Source organism: Saccoglossus kowalevskii, chromosome 19 (genome assembly GCF_978046115.1).
Source record: "Saccoglossus kowalevskii chromosome 19, keSacKowa6.1, whole genome shotgun sequence".
NCBI lineage: Eukaryota > Metazoa > Hemichordata > Enteropneusta > Harrimaniidae > Saccoglossus > Saccoglossus kowalevskii.
The window spans coordinates 30,665,663-30,685,731 of record NC_140659.1 but is presented as its reverse complement, the minus strand read 5'-3'; the positions used below and the strand labels follow the sequence as shown (position 1 = coordinate 30,685,731).

The following is a 20,069-nucleotide window of genomic DNA, read 5'->3' as shown; positions in this document are numbered from 1 at the left end:
TTGCTTTGTGTTTAATTCACATCAAAAGAAATCATCTTAATCATTTACTAAGTACAATTAGTTTGTCTAAATAAAGATATAATGTGCAAATTGTCTGCTCGAATAGAGGCTAATACACTTGAAATGCATAGCCTAGGTGGTTTAAAAATACATTGTCAATAATGTGATATGTTAATGATGAAGCAAGCATATATTACCATGGTGCTAGCCAATCAGATTGCATGTTACAAATGTGACTTGGGGTGTGGGTGAGATGTATGTGCTCCATAAGGCATGCAGTGTAACACTAGTGGAGACATACTTTATGTTGGGAGCTATTTTTAAAGGATCAGAATAATTGAACAGACAGACAGTGTAATACTTTCTTGCCTGGGTGGTGCTGTTTTGAACCTGGTGGCTTATAATCCACGTTGGTGCCTTATTATTGACTGCCATTCCATGCTTAAAAATGACACAGGAAAGCCAGGAAAATCTTATCGCAATGATGGACGACTTTGACGTGGAAAAAGATGTGGTGGATGAAACATGGGTATGTTTTTAATTGCTTTTCCATCATTTCTGATCAGGGATTTCTTAATGATAATTTATGCAGAAACTGATGCTCGGACTGGCGATATTCAATACACGTTGTCACTTAAACATGGCAGAGCTGATTGTCTATTCTGCACACCTTCTAGCTGTGGGGCATTTTAAATCAAAAAAACCGCTAGAGACAGCAAGTACATTTGGTTGGAATTAATGTGTCATAGGCCCCTTACTCCACACTCCACCATATTCAATAGATCCATAACAAAACAGTGCCACTCCCTTTTAGGATTATATTCCACTTGCGTTGACTACTTTATAATGCAGCCCGGTCTCTCCTCACTATGTTGGTGACTTGACTTGTTCAAGTCTAGAGATCTTCCTTCAGACATGATGGCCTCTGACACATGCTGATTAACATGTTCATGTATGTGTCATATAGCTTGTTTTCTTGCCAGTCAAATTCCAAGCTGACTCCTGGCACAATCCAATTCTCCAAAATTTGAGTTACAGTTGTCTTTAAAAATGTAATATTTCTCATTCAAAATGTGTTTTGTCACTTTACAAAAAACGCAAAATAAAAAACAGTACTTAATCATCATTAGGTCAATCAGGACATTGTCATGTCTGTCCTTTCATTAAGTTCGGCGAGAACGAGCAAATATTTTTATTCAAAAATGGCTGCCGTTCTTAAGTTTTCAAGATATTTTGTGACAACAACAGCATTGTGGAATGCCTTCTTGAAGTATTGGCAATTGTGTCTTGATATTGTTGCTGGTATATATCTTGTTAGCACCGATGAGACATCTCTGATAGGACCACTGTAGGACAATGAATAAAATCAATGTCATAATTTAACCAATAATATTAAAATGTCAAACTTTGCAGAGAAAACCAACAAGTTTCATTTCAGTAACTGAAAGCAACTCTTAAGACCTAATGTTCGTGTTAATGTAAAAATAATAATTTGTTTTGCAAGAGCATCATGTTCCAACAGATTTATTTTCTAAAATAAAGAAAATTATATTTTCCCCCTCGTATATTTCAATATGTTCATTCTTATATAGGGTATGAAACTGAACTTGAGGGGGCGTGGCAGGGGTGTGGTCAAAAGCTTTGTCAATGTTCCTCTCACTGTAAACTGGATATCATGACAGCTTTCCACCATCATTAACATGAATGCCATTTTTCCTGACCGTGACAACCATTCAATATATAACTGACCATATTGAGGTCAATTTCATTTTTATTTGATCTGCTTTATCCATTTGTGTCTTTCCCATCTGGGGCGTGTGCATTTTATAATAATAATTTTAAAGTACCGGTATGGTTTTTATAATGACCTCCTACAGACTAAATTACGACACATGTACTTAAATTATACATTATGTAATAACCCATGGTAAATCTAGTTGTAAAAAAAAGTAGTAACAACCTAAAAAGATTTACTTTAATTCAAGTTTTAATAAAAGAAACCACAGTACTGACAGTATTGACTTCCTGTCAGGTCAAACAGCAGCAGTCCTTGGTGGAATAGTTTAATTTGACCTTACATTAGTTATTCATGTACATGCTGATATTGTGGGTTTCAATTGTGACTCAATAATTAATTGCAGTTAATTTTATTTTGTATGTTGAACTACGTAAATCTTAAGTGAATATTGTCTTCGTATGACGAAAGTCGTAAATTCCGTATTGATTTGATGATATCTCCATGCTTGTCTGTATATAGTTAGGGTACATGTCGATGGCTTTAATCTTAGTCTGTGTTGAAGTCTATGCTTTAATTGATGGAACTGAAAGTTCTGAGGGTAAAGTTCTTGTTTGATGTTTGAGGTCAAAGGTGATTTATGGTCAGCCTAAAGATCTGTGTTATTATTATGCAATAAATGTAATTATATGGCCATGTGGTGTGACTCCTCTTGACCCAGACTCTGCATGTTTTATGTCTGGTTCCTGGTATTTACTGTGATTCTTCATCGAACATAACTGTAAGCAATTTCATGCAGTGTTGTGCCAGTAACTGATCTCAGTAGTTAAAAAACTATTTCCCGATTCCTATGGTTTTAGTGATATGTCCTTGTTTTGACAAGTATGTCTGCATATTTATGTTGAGTTTGCAGGGATTTAGAGTTGTCTGTGTATAATATAGGACTTTTACACATCACCCACCCATGACTGTAAGTCTTTAAATAAAAGTAATTACTAACCCTACTTTACTATTTCTTGTTCTGTTATGTATTTAATTGATACTCAGGAACATATGTTATCATGTAATCCCTTGTTTGACCTGAGTGCAATGCCATATGGCAGGTTATGCTACAAAATAACACAGTAACCTAGATCTGTATTCATATGCTAATTAGCTCATTAAATATTCACACATTATAGCCAGAATTTACATTCAAGCTAGCTTACAATATAATGTAATGTTGTCACTATGCTAATTAGCTCTTTAAATATTCACTCATTACAACCTGAATTTGCATTTTAGCCAGTTTACAATACAATATAATGTTGTCAATATGCTAATTAGCTCATTAAATATTCACACATTATATCCAGAATTTACATTCAAGCTAGTTTACAATATAATGTAATGTTGTCACTATGCTAATTAGCTCTTTAAATATTCACTCATTACAACCTGAATTTGCATTTTAGCCAGTTTACAATACGATGTAATGTTGTCACTATGCTAATTAGCTCATTAAATATTCACACATTATAGCCAGAATTTACATTCAAGCTAGTTTACAATATAATGTAATGTTGTCACTATGCTAATTAGCTCTTTAAATATTCACTCATTACAACCTGAATTTGCATTTTAGCCAGTTTACAATACCATGTAATGTTGTCAATATGCTAATATCTCATTAAATATTCACACATTATATCCAGAATTTACATTCAAGCTGGTTTACAATATAATGTAATGTTAATATTCACTCATTGCAACCACAATTTGCTTTCTCACCAATTTGCATTTATGTAGTAATGTTGTTAATAGGCGAATTAGCTCATTTAATATTTACACATTATATCCAGAATTTACATTCAAGCTGGTTTACAATATGATGTACCGGTAATTTTGTCAATATGCTAATTAGCTCATTAAATATATTCACTCATTGCAAACATAAAATCATGAGCTTTTTGCGTTGTCAATCATAGTTCAATAGTTTGCCAGTGTTGAAAGCCGCACGTACCTAATAAGGTTAAATTCAAATTCATTCTTGAGATCACCACTTTTGATTCGCTCAATGTGCATGAAATTACACCACGGCAAAATCATAAACACATGAAGCAATTAATAGTTCTACAGAAAGCCTACGATTTCAACAGGAAACAAGTAAGTTTTGTGAAAAATACAATAGCAAAATAGTTATAAAAAAAGAAAAGCATGATATTGATGATACGTGATATTACATTAATCAGAATTCTAATCGACCCAGGTGTCAGTTTTGCAGGGACAACATTTCTAGGGAATTGAGCTACAAATTGATAGCATTATCTCTGCTTTTACTGTAAGCCATATGTGTCATTTCCAGAATGTTTTTATACCTTTTCTTTAATGGCAGTTTATCTAATGTTTTATCAAAATGGATGAAACAACTAACAAAAGCAAGTAATCACATGCATGTAAAATGTTAGTTTTTTGTTGCTAATTAAACAAATTTAGAACTCTACTCCTCTATCGAATAGTTTGAAGGTGGGTTAATATTCAAAATAAATATGAATGAGAATCATTGTACAACAAGATCAGTATCATTCTGATCACATGATAAGTAGATGGTTTTATATTAAATTCCAACCAACCTTGATTTATGTTCAAACAAACAGTTTTCCTCTGTAAACTCCTTTATCACAAGTTTCAAAATTAAAAAATGCATTGACAGTTTCCCTAAAGACAATCATAGCGATTTCCATGTAATTTTCTACATACAAACGCCATTAAATGAAATCACAAACATTCTTAGCAGGAAAAAATAAATTGTTAACAATTTTCAACTTTTAGTTATTTATTTAAATGTAATGTTTCATTTTCGGGGGAAAATGTCAAAAGCGATTAGCAGGTATTAATATCAAAATAAAACAGTATTAGCGATATTCTTTACAAAATCCAATTACATTCGGCAGCATTATAAGATATGCAAGTTATTATTGTTATCCAGTCTTGGAATTCTCATATTGCTGTTATTTAATCGGTTGTATCATCACACAGTTTTGGTTTTTGCATGCTGATCTAAAGTGACGTTTACCATAATATCAGCTGTGGTGTTCTTGATAAGGATTGGTGCTATGAATAATAATAATTTAATTACGCCGTATTGTGAAATTACATCTCAATTTTAGCTACATTTGTAATTGTAATAAAAGTATAACAAAGAAGTAACGAACTATGATATGTATCATTATGGCCATGTGATTAAAATGCAATGATAAATTAGAAATTAAAAATTTTGGCACGTGCAGAGATCCCATAACATGAAAGTAACTATTGTATACCTAGAAATTTCACGCTAGTACATGATTAAAAAATATCATAGTTAAGGTGGAATTGTGGAGATCTCTTAGTTGAAGCCAAATCATTTGTTAGTAAATGGTTTTAAATCCCTGTCTGCTTTACATTTCCAGATAAGTTTTCGTAACTGTCTTTTGATACAATTGTAATCTAGTCAGGTCAAACAAAGACTACATCGCTTTTAATACGACAGCTGCTGAAATCAGACAGTGATATTGGGATATACTCTAAACTAAACCTTAGATTTCTCCAGAGGCATCATGACATCAGTCTTGTGATATTTTGTCTGCAGAAACACCAGTTACTAGTTTACACAAAATTCATACCAATTTAAACACTTTATAGTCATGAATCTATGACACTATGCAATTTTTTTCAAGAAGTTATGTGAGTCCCTCCCCCTTCCCTCATCCCCAATCTTTCTCAAAAAAAGTACATGCATATCATGTATCAAAATTAATGTTCCCCTGTCCTAGGCAGTGACTATTACATCATCAGTTGTTTGCACAGGCACTTTTATTTTTAATTTCAACCACTGGTTCTGCTTTTCAATCTCGTCTATAAAAAAGAGAACTTGATTCACTACTTATAAGAAATAAAACTTAGCATTTTTGTTATAATTTTGAGCAGAATGCAATCAATTTGGTTAAAAATGGACCAAATCAATTTATTCTTTAACACTGCACACTTGTCAGATCAATGAACAGAAATAACATAAAAATACATTCCCAAAATTGGCAATTTTTGAATTACTTGGCATTTGTGACAATATTCAGTTCATTTAGATGCTACCAAAGAACCTATTGTACAAAATGTGGATAGTTTATTTGTCAGACACCTCCAGAATTGGTGTACCCACCTCTCCAGTGTTGTGATATAATTTTGAAATGTTTTCACTTCACTGAGTTGTATTCAAATTCGAAAAAATAATTACTTTTTAAAATGACTTGAACACCTGTCGGTATTTTCTAATTTACGATATATGTAGTTGGGGTCAAAGGTTTATTACAATACAAAAGTACACAATGGAATATTAGACTAATAATGGAATATGTTTTAGAGACTAGTTCATTGATAAGCTCTGAAAATATTTACTTTGAGATAATTTAGTGAAGTTCTGGGATGTAACAAATTTTATAGATGTTTTGAAGTAGATAACTGGATCTTTATCTTTTCTGTTAGGCAGCGTCATATTAGACTTGTCATATTCATGGAAGAAATGATGTTGAACAGGTCAAGTGCATGCCATTAATTTTATGACAGCCACATTCTGATTGGCCAGTTTCCAATGCATGCCATTAATTTTATGACAGCCACATTCTGATTGGCCAGTTTCCAATGCATGCCATTAATTTTATGACAGCCACATTCTGATTGGCCAGTTTCCAATGGATTTATAAAATGACCTGTGGTGAAACTGCATCCCCTCTCCTCTCACAAATATTTTTATTTTGCTTCTTTGATTTCTTTGTGTTCATTTAATCTGGTTAGTCATCCCATGGGCTAACACTGAAAAACAAGTCTTGATCATCTGTTGCCATGGATATTAATGCCTCTGATCTCATGAGTAGTTTTCATCTCAAGTCTCTGTCTGGGAGTAGTCTGAGAGGGAATGTCAACTCTGCAACAGGGTTAGTTCATATCGATTGAGGTTTCTACTATTAAGTAGATCTGATATACATTGACTTAACACCTTAGCATTGTTGATTTGCCCCTTAAAATGAATTTCTGAACACCTTTGCATTGTTGACTTGCCCCTTAAAATGAATTTCTGAACACCTTTGCATTGTTGACTTGTCCCTTAAAATGAATTTCTGAACACCTTTGCATCGTTGACTTGCCCCTTACAATGAATTTCTGAACACCTTTGCATCGTTGACTTGTCCCTTACAATGAACTTCTGAACATCTTTGCATTGTTGACTTGTCCCTTAAAATGAATTTCTGAACTTACTGCATAATTAATGTTGGTTCAAGTTCTCTTTTAAAAAAAAATGCTGTATATTTTGGTAAAATTCTGTTAAATGTACATTATGTGTTCCCAAGCCAACTGTAATGTGTATGTGAAAGGTCATGTGTCAAAGGTTATCAGAGGGTTGTTCATAAAGGTCAACGGCCCTGGCGACTGGGACAGCTGTCATACATGTATATATGAAATGAAACCTCATTACTTGCATAAACAGAATTTCATTAAAAACTTAGTCGCTGTTAAATAACAAACAACCGTCGGGAATGTTTTCTTTTCTGTATCTTTAGGTTAAATTTAACGAGCAAATTAAGTCTGCATTGCGTGAGAGTGTGTTTAATTTCAAACTTTTTGACTTAATCATGTGTACTTTCCGCTCCTTTTAAAAAATTCTTTTAACTGCTTTTTAAGTGTACAGTGTTAAAACTGCTTCCAGTCCTTGCACTCTTACTCGTAGCAGCCTTTTACTGTAATTCCTTACAGAATACATCTTTGAAGTAAATATTTGTAAGATTGTTAGTTTGACATTATTTTCTGATGGTACCGGTAATGATCATTCATATAAAAATTTGGTTTCTAAATTTTTTTTCAGGTCTTGAAATTCAGTTTACGTTATTTTCATGTTTACAATTTTAAATTTCTTGGTACGTATATGTGTGTCTGTAGACGTACAGTACTCACCAACCTGGTGTCGTAATAAAACATTTATAGTCATTCAGACAAATGCTTTATTGTTCTAGTAACTTAAACTACTCTTGGACAATAAAACACAAGGATGATTTGTAGTCGGTGTATTGTTGATTTCTTGCATGTCTGAAAACTCAAGAAATGCATTATGTTGCAGACATGTTTGTTATGTACACGTACGTGACTAAATCAGCATTTCTAAGATTTGTGCCTTGTGTATTGATTAGATCAGCTGAACACAACGGAAAGCTCTCAATTATTCAAACAATGATGAGAAAAAAGTACAGAATTTGGGTTTGAATATTTCTGAAAGATTGATATATGATGTAAAAAAAATAACAAAAAAAACATATTGTATATTAGATGATAAAAGATGGTGGTGAATCGAATTTTTTTAGAACATGAGAATTAGCATACACATTTCCTGAAAGCTGATTGTGCCGAAAATGAACAGTTCGTTGCTAAAATTCGTCATCAAAATAGGGACATTTAGAATAATTTGGGGTTAGCGAGCCAACAGTTTACCCAGCATTATTATTTAGCCCAAAGTAATGTCAGGAAAAGCTGCAGAGGAGATTTCAAAGTCTGGAAATATTTTCGGCATAAATATATACAGTAAACAACAATGTGGCTGTGTTTATTTTTTCACTCTGGATAAGTGACCTATTTGGGTGATATGCTCTCCATAAACCAACCATATCTTTCTGGAAGTGACAACTCAGAGATGTCCAAATCCGATAAATGTTACATCTTTGCAATTCACTAAAATAAATCTTTGTCCTCAATTTTATCCAGACAGACTTGATTACAGACTGATAAGAATCAAGTTAACTTCTAATCTGTCTCCATCGCTGTAACTCTGGATAATCCTGTGGGATTGAAAATTTGCTTTGCTTTGTGTGGGTGCATTAGTAGTATCATGACAGATCAAATTTTAGTAAAATTAGTTTTTTACTCTTTTTTTTTTTTTTTTTTCAATGCTGGCACGTATAATTATTAACAAAACTATCTGGTACATACAACTAAAGAATGTTCTATAACCTTGATGTCTTTTAAACATATTCATTAACTTCTGCAATGAAGCAGAATTGAATGACAAGGAATTTATCCATTAAACTCGCATGATAGGATTCATAAAAGACTTTTAACAAAAGACTGTAACCTTTTATTAAGTGAGTAATTAGTTATTAAAAATGGTGACATCGAAAATGTTATTCTTTTTATTCTTTCTTCAATATCAATATTCTAAATCTAAATTGTTGTCAGTTTGAATGATAATCAAATATGAAACTGTCTGAATTCTTCAGATGATTTCTTGACTTTTTATTCAAATGTACATGTACCGTATTTGCTCTATTAAAATAGCATCTCATCTCCAATAGAATCGCAAATAAAGTGTATGCTTGATCATTCAAATATTACCAATTTTTATCATCAAAGTACTTAATTTACGAAAGCGAATACATACTACACAGAAAAAGGATAAAAGGGTGGACACTTCACTTCCTAAAATATGGTGCCTTTTAAGGATTTGAATGATTGTGTGGCATATCAAAAAAACACCAAAGCGAAGTCATTGGGCGTCAAGGCAATTGCTTTCGACACCTTTTAAATTTCATCTCAATGAATGCATTTAAAAGGCTATCCCTCGCAACCCGGTCTTTGATGTGTGCATTTAATCTGAAAAACGATATCGACCTTTAAATTATCAATTCACGATATTTTATAGTGGTGAAATTTTCATGGTTTCTGTAAGGTGATGAACAGCAAATCAGACCCTTAATCATAGTAAAAGTGTTTGTATGGTATTTGCAACTGATCCATATTGTGTTCTATTTTGAGTAATTAGTCAATATTGTTGGTCTGTATAATTAGTATCTAGTTTCTATGATTATTGTAATAGTACATGTGTTGGTGGGTTTTAAAGTAGTTATCTGTGTGTTCAGTTGATTAAAGTTTACTGTGTATGCCAATACAGACTGATTGCTTTGTATACAATGTGTGCGATAGATGGGACAATGACATCAATTATATTACCAGTTGTATGCAGTCTGAGTGATTCTACACTGTTAGTACTATACGCTTTATTATTGAAATTACTTAATTTAACCATGTCTGACTTTTCTACATATGGTAGTCCATTCTGTGTTGGCTTCACTAGATGGGATTTTAACTATGAACTGCAAGAGTTGATTGTTAGTGCCAGGGAGTATGTTGACATTGTGTGAAGTGAAAATCAATGTCCATGAGTTTTTTCCTGGGGGGAAGAAATCTAAAATGTTATACAATCGCTAGAAGGACAATCTAATATAGGCCTAAACAGTAGTGTGACAGGTCAGCTCCCTCCTTCATGTCATTGCCATGAGATAAATTTGAAAAAAAAAAAAAAACTATTTTGGTTCAAAGAATTCATTATATTAAGATATTATCAATTAAATAGTTCCCATATTAAGCAAAACTAGTCTGAAATCTACAAAGCACTCAAGGAATTAGTCTGAAGCTTGTTTATTTTTATTTTTAGAATTCTGTTTGTGCATGGTGTCTGTCAGAAGTCGTTGGCCTTTTAGTGGAGAATGGCAAATTTACTCTATAAATGATGCTATGTTATTTAAACATGGTCTGCAATGTCCATTAATCAATTTTATCACAGGTGAATATATACCGGTAATCTTTTGACTTGTATGGAAGGGAATGTACAGACACTGGCCAGTTTATAAAGTTAATGATTTAATACTGATATGCACTGGCACTGTGTTTCACCTTTTCACCTTTTCATTTCAAGTATCTTACTTTGGGTTAAAGTTGTATTGTAGGCGAAAATTAGTTAAAAGTAACTTGTCAAAAAATCATGTTTGTAGTTATAGTTGTTATTATATAGTTATAGTTATTTATTGTCGTCACTACAATAAATTCCGTCATGCATTGCTGAATTCTACTTTTAATAGCTCCTTTAGCTTTCATATATTTAACAAAACTACCGTAACCTTGCGTTTATGTAAATGTCCAGTGGTAACATGAGTAAAATTATCATCCAGCAAATTAAAATTGATAAGATTCTGGTGTGTATCTCAGACTAATCTTTCTGGAAAATTCTTCACATCAAATATTGATTTTGAATATACTAATCTTCACCATGACCCCAAAAGATGCTGAAATTGAATCACATTGAACTGTTTGGTAATTGGCGAGTTGGATATCTTTCAAATCCCATAGCTGTTTCATTTATTAAATTACACATTACTTAACATGTCAAAGATTTAAAACATCTTTCAATGTTCCTGTCATTAGACAGTGCTTTGGAGGTTTTGTTTGTTCATTTTGTGTGGTGAATGAGTGACATTTTAAATGTCTTGCACAATTTTATGTAACTATGACTACGGACTGTGAAATCTATCAAGCTTGAGTAAACTGACAGTACCGGTAATTTTCCTAGATTCTCAGAGCATTTAACTGAATTTCCCAGGGGTTCTGCAGATCAACATCATATCTAATAATTATATATTTCACTTTGAAAAATGATTTCGTTATCTGTCTGAAATTAACTATAAATAAATCATGTTGGATATTGTACTAAGCAGGTTTAGCAAGTAATAAAAATGCTACCTGATGGTATTATTATTATTCAAATCTTTTGAACTAATAAACAGAGGATATCCAGTGATCTTCCATGTAATATTGTATTTATTTTATAAAATGAGTGAAGACATTTTTTGTGATGTCCGAATTTCAAATTGGCATGCAAGGACCAATCAGATTTGTCGCCTGGGGTTGTAATATGAACAAATATTACATGGCTTTATCATTATGTTCCTGCTACTGCATGATGCATGTGACAGTATAAATTATTATTATATTATAGACTTTGCAAACCTCATAACAAAATTTGAAATTGTATTCCCATATCTGTAATATATTGCAGTCATATATTGCTCATAAATCAGTGGTGATAAGTGTATATTACTTAGTTCACTGTTATTTTGCTTGCGGGTATGAGATGGTGAAAAATAATGTATATGTGGCTCTCAAAATTATGATTATATAGATAATTTTTTTCTTGTTACTTAGATGATGTCGTGAGGCCTGAAAGATAAATTGGGTGTTTTTATCCTGAACATGTATTGAAACTTGTTTAACATTATTGCCACCCTGGTTAATATTTTCCACAACTCTTTAGCTGTTGACAAATAAATAATTCAGTGAAAAATGAGAAGAAATTTTGCTTGGTAATGAATAATTGAATAACCAACTTTATACTTTTCACATATATTGACATTTGTTGAAAATTTTATTTTGTGTCTTTATCACAAATGAGATCATTTCTTGGAATAAATTGAAGGTCCTTCTGTAATGTAAGAGGTCTGGGAAGCAGAATTTGGGGTTGAAATGAACACTAATTACAGAATTATATTATTTAAAATCAAAAGAAAGTTTTGTTTCCTTGCCACTTAGATTTTTAATTTTCTCATACTGCAATGGAGCAATTAGTGTAGGATTGAATTGTTCTGTGGGGTTGTTTCTGTAATGTATCTCCTGGAGACAGTCTGATTTGATTTAACATAATACATCATACTGTGAGTGATGGGGAATAACTCGCCTGTTACGCTGACACAAATTGTTCATCTCGCTGTGATTAGATTTACGCACGAACCCACGAATTTCCTTGTGTTTGCGGTCTTCAATGTGTTGACACTTGCGCTCCAAGCCATACTTGAACTTCTAGTATTTAAATATTACCACACTGACAAATTGAAAAAACAAAATTTAACTTTTCCATACTTTATTAGTCCCCGTTCGGACGCAGTCCGAAAACGGGGACTTGTGTTTTGCCCTGTGTGCGTCCGTGCGTTCGTGCGTCCGTGATCACCTGTATCTCGAACATGCATGGACCGATTAAGTTCAAACTTCACTCATACATCACACATTATATGGGACATATGCACATGCATTTTTTTCATGATCCGATTAACGATAGCCGAATAGCGGCCATTTTAAGGCCGAAAATGCATCAAAATTGCACATTTTCACCATTCTGGACCCGGATCTCAGTTATGCATGGACGGATTTTGTTCAAATTTGGTACATACATTAAACATAATAGGACCTTGATGCACGTCATTTTTTTTTTTTTTTGGATCGGGTTCGAAATGGCCGACTGGCAGCCATTTTGTTTTAAAGAATTCAGTTCTGGATCCGTATCTGAGACATGCTTGGATTGATCGAGTTCAAACTTCACACACACAAGGTACATCATGTCACAAATATGTATGTGCATTTGTTTCATGATCTCATTAACGATAGCCAAATGGCGGCCGCTTTAAGGCCGAAAATGCATTGAAATCGCACATTTTCACCATTCCGGACCCGTATCTCAGTTATGCATGGATGGATTTTGTTCAAATTTGGTACATACATTAAACATAATAGGACCTTGATGCACGTCTTTCTTTTTTTCGGATCAAGTTCGAAATGGCCGACTGGCGGCCATTTTGTTAAAGAATTCAGTTCTGGATCCGTATCCAAGACATGTCTGGATTGATCAAGTTCAAACTTCACACACACATGGTACATCATGTCACAAATAGATATGTGCATTTGTTTCATGATCTGCTTAACAATAGCGGAATGATGGCCATTTTAAGGCCGAAAATGCATCAAAATCACGTATTTTCACAATTCCCGAACCGGATCTCAGTCATGCATGGATGGATTTTGTTCAGATTTAGCACAATGTGTTGTACATATGCAGGTGCATTTCGGTCATGATCTGCTTTGAATGTATATGTCACTCAAATATGAACGGAACGGGGACGTGTCATTGACAATGACTTGTTCCTAATGCCATTGACAACCCAAGTATTGCAGTATTACTGAATTCCGTTCATATTCACCAAAGCTACCTGGAAACCCCAACTTTCATATTCACCAATTCATTCGCTGTTTCATCTCATCTGGTTATTATTTAGTTTACATTGTTACATCACAGCTTTCATTGATTTGTTGTCGTTGATATTCCTTTTTAGAACGAGGTAAACCCCGCCCTCCAAGCTGATCAACCCAGTATTCTTGTAAGTCTTGTACCCCCTCATTTCAAATTTAAGCTTTGTGTACATTTGTATAAATATTCAGCATGTCCATATCATTCTCCATATCTATCCTACCTGACAAATTTCTTATATTGGCAAAAATTTTACTTGATAATGTATAACGTTAACTCACGGCCGTTGCCAGTGGCAAACTAGCCATGTGCACAATGAGGTGTTAATATTTAGTTAAGTTGTTAAACTAGAATGCTTTGTTTCAGTTGGAATATATTTTCACTTTTTGATATTTAGCAAAAAATGCTTTTTCTTGAATTATGACAAATCAGTATGTTAAACCAAATCAGGGTTTTCAGTGAAAATAATTCTGCCTAAAATAAAGTAGTTCTCAACAGATGTAGTGATATTTAAAATGAAAGTTAAAGGTGTGAAATGGTTGAACTTTTTTCTTTCTTTTTCCCCCCAGCATGCATTGTAATAATATAGTTCCTCAGTGTAATAATAATTGAATTGTTGATAGTAATACTGCTGAAAGAACTAAAGAAATATTGTTGCATATTAATATTTAATATTTTCATGGTTAAGATGCATGTTTGCATGAATTGATGAAAACTTAGATAAATTTATTACTAAAACCTTTTACTTCTTCCAGTGTAACAGTTTCGCAGATTAAAACTTCTAAGATTATATATTTTTGAAGAAAGTTAAGGAAGCTTTATGTATCAAAGCTCCTTTAGCTTTCATATGTTCATACATTTGGCTGGAAACTTGTAAGATTCCGCATTACCGTATTAGCTGAAAGTAGCTTACGTAAAAACAGAGATGTTTTTATGGGCAAATTAAATTATAAAAATTCAGTATACAATTTTAATGATTTAGTTGCCACAAAAATGGCAGGTTTGTCTATTGCAGATGAGCTTCTACTGGTGCAAATACTGTTCATTCCTATCAAATATTGTACATCAACAGTGACATTTTCATTTGAAAGTAATTTGCATATCAGCATTCTTGGTATACAAATTAGAAATCAAAATTTCAATATAAAATACTTTGTTTGTGAGAAAACTTAGGAATGTATATTTCTGTGTGCTCATGTTTTCTCATTTTTTGTTGTAGACGGATGGTAATGCCAGTTTCCTGCGAGCTGCACGAGCTGGTAATTTGGATAAAGTCTTGGAATATTTGAAGGGGAGTACTGATATTAACACCAGCAATGCTGTAAGTTTTTTGTTTTATTAAATTGTATTATATCTTCCAAGGATTTAAAAAGTCTGCAATTTTTTGAGCAGACAGCATAAATACTGTAAACTGCTTAATTTTTACCACTAGGATTGTTTGCAATGTTATGATTTTATGGCATTCCTGAAGACATAATTTTGCCCAAGTTACTGAAACTTTTTGTAGTAGGACCCCAAGAAAAATGTTCACTGCTAAAAGTAATTTTCACTGTCTTGTGAAATTCATGGAAATTATTCTCTCATGAAATTAAAGCAGATTACAGTATTTAATGTATGTGTATAATATTTAATGTCTTTACCCAGCTTAAGGTAGAAGCCTACTCATAAATTAAAAAACCCAGGATTCATTCATTTTGCAATAAATTGTACTCCAAGAATATTGGCCTAAAAAAGGTTCGGGGTCACCACCCTTTTTTTCGAGAAATTGATGGTTGAATTTTAGTGGAAAGTCGCCATTTTGGCACGATTATAACACCTTTACCACAGGTTCCTATGGCAGAGATATTATGCAAAATCTAGCCTGGTGACATAGGATGAAAAAATCATATTGTTGATGATGGTGTACTTTTTGTTCTGAATTATTTAAAAAATCTGGGTTTTAAAAAGTGTCAAAAAATGCACATTTCTCAAAAAGCTTAACTGTAACACACAACATAATGCTTTTTCATGGTACCATGGGACATTAGCTTCATGATTGTACATAATAAACTAATGAACATTGTCATGCGATTTATGACTAGGCTTCTACCTTAAGATTTAATGATACGCAACATGTTTTATATAAACATTCACATCATTGGTTGATTTGCTCCAATTAGAAAAAAGGGTTACTCCTCATATTGGGTGATGAGAAGCTCCTTTTTCATCATGTCATTTGGAGAGAGTGTTATGAATCCCTGGTTTTGCAAGCAGTCTGTATTTTCTAAACCCTTTACTCATTGGCTAACAAGCTCCAATTGGGAGACAGGTTTCATTTGTCTTCGCTGGAAAGGTCAGCCATATACATTTTTCTTGACGCTTGTTGGTTTTTATGAAGTGATGTACATGAGGGTTCATACAGTAAGATTTGCCATCATAAACAAACCGAATACCTGTAAGTATGACAAAAAAAACATTATTTTATTCTGATCTTTCTAAAATTGTAAGGGTACAACTCCCTTATGCTCGACAACCTTTTTAAACTTTATCTATTTTTGGTTGTCATACCAATATTGAGTGGTTAAATAATTTATGCACAACTGACTGATGATTATCTGATGTCTGTGTATCCATAATCCTAGTGGATTACCACCAGGCACCAGGTGAAAGAACCACCTCCAAGCTCAGAGGTTAATAGTTGCCCTACCTGAGCAACCCGAAGCACTGTTAATCCTCGGAAGTGCCAGAGGTACTAATTTAGTGATAGTCCCAGTTCACCAATTCACAACCACAGTTCAACCCAAGGCTCAGAGGTGCACTTTTAGTGGTAGTCCCAGTTCACCAATTCACAACCACAGTTCAACCCAAAGCTCAGAGGTACACTTTTAGTGGTAGCCCCAGTTCACTAATTCACAACCACAGTTCAACCCAAGGCTCAGAGGTGCACTTTTAGTGGTAGCCCCAGTTCACCAATTCACAACCACAGTTCAATCCAAGGCTCAGAGGTGCACTTTTAGTGGTCGTCCCTGTTGTTCACCAATTCACAACCACAGTTCAACCCAAGGCTCAGAGGTACTAATTTAGTGGTAGTCCCAGTTCACCAATTCACAACCACAGTTCAACCCAAGGCTCAGAGGTGCACTTTTAGTGGTAGTCCCAGTTCACCAATTCACAACCACAGTTCAACCCAAGGCTCAGAGGTGCACTTTTAGTGGTAGTCCCAGTTCACCAATTCACAACCACAGTTCAACCCAAGGCTCAGAGGTACTAATTTAGTGGTAGTCCCAGTTCACCAATTCACAACCACAGTTCAACCCAAGGCTCAGAGGTACTAATTTAGTGGTAGTTCCAGTTCACCAATTCACAACCACAGTTCAACCCCAGGCTGAAGTACTAATTTAGTGATACTCCCAGTTCACCAATTCACAACCACAGTTCAACCCAAAGCTCAAAGGTACTAATTTAGTGGTAGTCCCAGTTCACCAGTACACAACCACAGTTCAACCCAAGGCTCAGAGGTGCACTTTTAGTGGTAGTCCCAGTTCACCAATTCACAACCACAGTTCAACCCAAGGCTCAGAGGTGCACTTTTAGTGGTAGTCCCAGTTCACCAATTCACAACCACAGTTCAACCCCAGGCTGAAGTACTAATTTAGTGGTAGTCCCAGTTCACCAATTCACAACCACAGTTCAACCCAAAGCTCAGAGGTACTAATTTAGTGGTAGTTCCAGTTCACCAATTCACAACCACAGTTCAACCCAAAGCTCAGAAGTACTAATTTAGTGGTAGTCCCAGTTCAACAATTCACAACCACAGTTCAACCCAAAGCTCAGAGGTGCACTTTTAGTGGTAGTCTCAGTTCACCAATTCACAACCACAGTTCAACCCAAGGCTCAGAGGTGCACTTTTAGTGGTAGCCCCAGTTCACCAATTCACAACCACAGTTCAACCCAAGGCTCAGAGGTGCACTTTTAGTGGTAGTCCCAGTTCACCAATTCGCAACCACAGTTCAACCCAAGGCTCAGAGGTGCACTTTTAGTGGTAGTCCCAGTTCACCAATTCACAACCACAGTTCAACCCAAGGCTCAGAGGTGCACTTTTAGTGGTAGTCCCAGTTCACCAATTCACAACCACAGTTCAACCCAAAGCTCAGAGGTACTAATTTAGTGGTAGTCCCAGTTCAACAATTCACAACCACAGTTCAACCCAAAGCTCAGAGGTGCACTTTTAGTGGTAGTCCCAGTTCACCAATTCACAACCACAGTTCAACCCAAGGCTCAGAGGTGCACTTTTAGTGGTAGTCCCAGTTCACCAATTCACAACCACAGTTCAACCCAAAGCTCAGAGGTGCACTTTTAGTGGTAGTCCCAGTTCACTAATTCACAACCACAGTTCAACCCAAGGCTCAGAGGTGCACTTTTAGTGGTAGTCCCAGTTCACCAATTCACAACCACAGTTCAACCCAAAGCTCAGAGGTACTAATTTAGTGGTAGTCCCAGTTCAACAATTCACAACCACAGTTCAACCCAAAGCTCAGAGGTGCACTTTTAGTGGTAGTCCCAGTTCACCAATTCACAACCACAGTTCAACCCAAGGCTCAGAGGTGCACTTTTAGTGGTAGTCCCAGTTCACCAATTCACAACCACAGTTCAACCCCAGGCTGAAGTACTAATTTAGTGGTAGTCCCAGTTCACCAATTCACAACCACAGTTCAACCCAAGGCTCAGAGGTACACTTTTAGTGGTAGCCCCAGTTCACCAATTCACAACCACAGTTCAACCCAAGGCTCAGAGGTGCACTTTTAGTGGTAGCCCCAGTTCACCAGTACACAACCACAGTTCAACCCAAGGCTCAGAGGTGCACTTTTAGTGGTAGTCCCAGTTCACCAATTCACAACCACAGTTCAACCCAAGGCTCAGAGGTGCACTTTTAGTGGTAGTCCCAGTTCACCAATTCACAACCACAGTTCAACCCAAAGCTCAGAGGTACTAATTTAGTGGTAGTCCCAGTTCACCAATTCACAACCACAGTTCAACCCAAGGCTCAGAGGTGCACTTTTAGTGGTAGTCCCAGTTCACCAATTCACAACCACAGTTCAACCCAAGGCTCAGAGGTACTAATTTAGTGGTAGTCCCAGTTCACCAATTCACAACCACAGTTCAACCCAAGGCTCAGAGGTGCACTTTTAGTGGTAGTCCCAGTTCACCAATTCACAACCACAGTTCAACCCAAGGCTCAGAGGTACTAATTTAGTGGTAGTCCCAGTTCACCAATTCACAACCACAGTTCAACCCAAGGCTCAGAGGTGCACTTTTAGTGGTAGTCCCAGTTCACCAATTCACAACCACAGTTCAACCCAAAGCTCAGAGGTGCACTTTTAGTGGTAGTCCCAGTTCACCAATTCACAACCACAGTTCAACCCAAGGCTCAGAGGTGCACTTTTAGTGGTAGTCCCAGTTCACCAATTCACAACCACAGTTCAACCCAAGGCTCAGAGGTGCACTTTTAGTGGTAGTCCCAGTTCACCAATTCACAACCACAGTTCAACCCAAGGCTCAGAGGTACTAATTTAGTGGTAGTTCCAGTTCACCAATTCACAACCACAGTTCAACCCAAAGCTCAGAGGTGCACTTTTAGTGGTAGTCCCAGTTCACCAATTCACAACCACAGTTCAACCCAAGGCTCAGAGGTGCACTTTTAGTGGTAGTCCCAGTTCACCAATTCACAACCACAGTTCAACCCTAGGCTGAAGTACTAATTTAGTGGTAGTCCCAGTTCACCAATTCACAACCACAGTTCAACCCAAGGCTCAGAGGTACACTTTTTTTAGTGGTAGTCCCAGTTCACTAATTCACAACCACAGTTCAACCCAAGGCTCAGAGGTGCACTTTTAGTGGTAGCCCCAGTTCACCAATTCACAACCACAGTTCAACCCAAGGCTCAGAGGTACTAATTTAGTGGTAGTCCCAGTTCACCAATTCACAACCACAGTTCAACCCAAGGCTCAGAGGTGCACTTTTAGTGGTAGTCCCAGTTCACCAATTCACAACCACAGTTCAACCCAAAGCTCAGAGGTACTAATTTAGTGATACTCCCAGTTCACCAGTACACAACCACAGTTCAACCCAAGGCTCAGAGGTGCACTTTTAGTGGTAGTCCCAGTTCACCAATTCACAACCACAGTTCAACCCAAGGCTCAGAGGTGCACTTTTAGTGGTAGTCCCAGTTCACCAATTCACAACCACAGTTCAACCCAAAGCTCAGAGGTGCACTTTTAGTGGTAGTCCCAGTTCACCAATTCACAACCACAGTTCAACCCAAGGCTCAGAGGTGCACTTTTAGTGGTAGTCCCAGTTCACCAATTCACAACCACAGTTCAACCCAAAGCTCAGAGGTACTAATTTAGTGATACTCCCAGTTCACCAATTCACAACCACAGTTCAACCCAA

General features: G+C 35.6%; 1 protein-coding gene across 1 annotated transcript in view; it reads left to right on the top strand.

The window, feature by feature from the left end:
- Positions 1-248: 248 nt before the first annotated feature.
- The window catches only part of LOC100372108 (uncharacterized), a 122,622-nt gene continuing 102,801 nt past the window's right edge, over positions 249-20,069 (top strand). Inside the window, exons 1-3 of the mRNA XM_085493793.1 lie at positions 249-529; positions 13,726-13,770; positions 14,860-14,961. Of these exons, the coding sequence (XP_085349919.1) occupies positions 449-529; positions 13,726-13,770; positions 14,860-14,961 (228 nt within the window). The 5' untranslated portion in view covers positions 249-448. The remainder of the gene's footprint in view (positions 530-13,725; positions 13,771-14,859; positions 14,962-20,069) is intronic.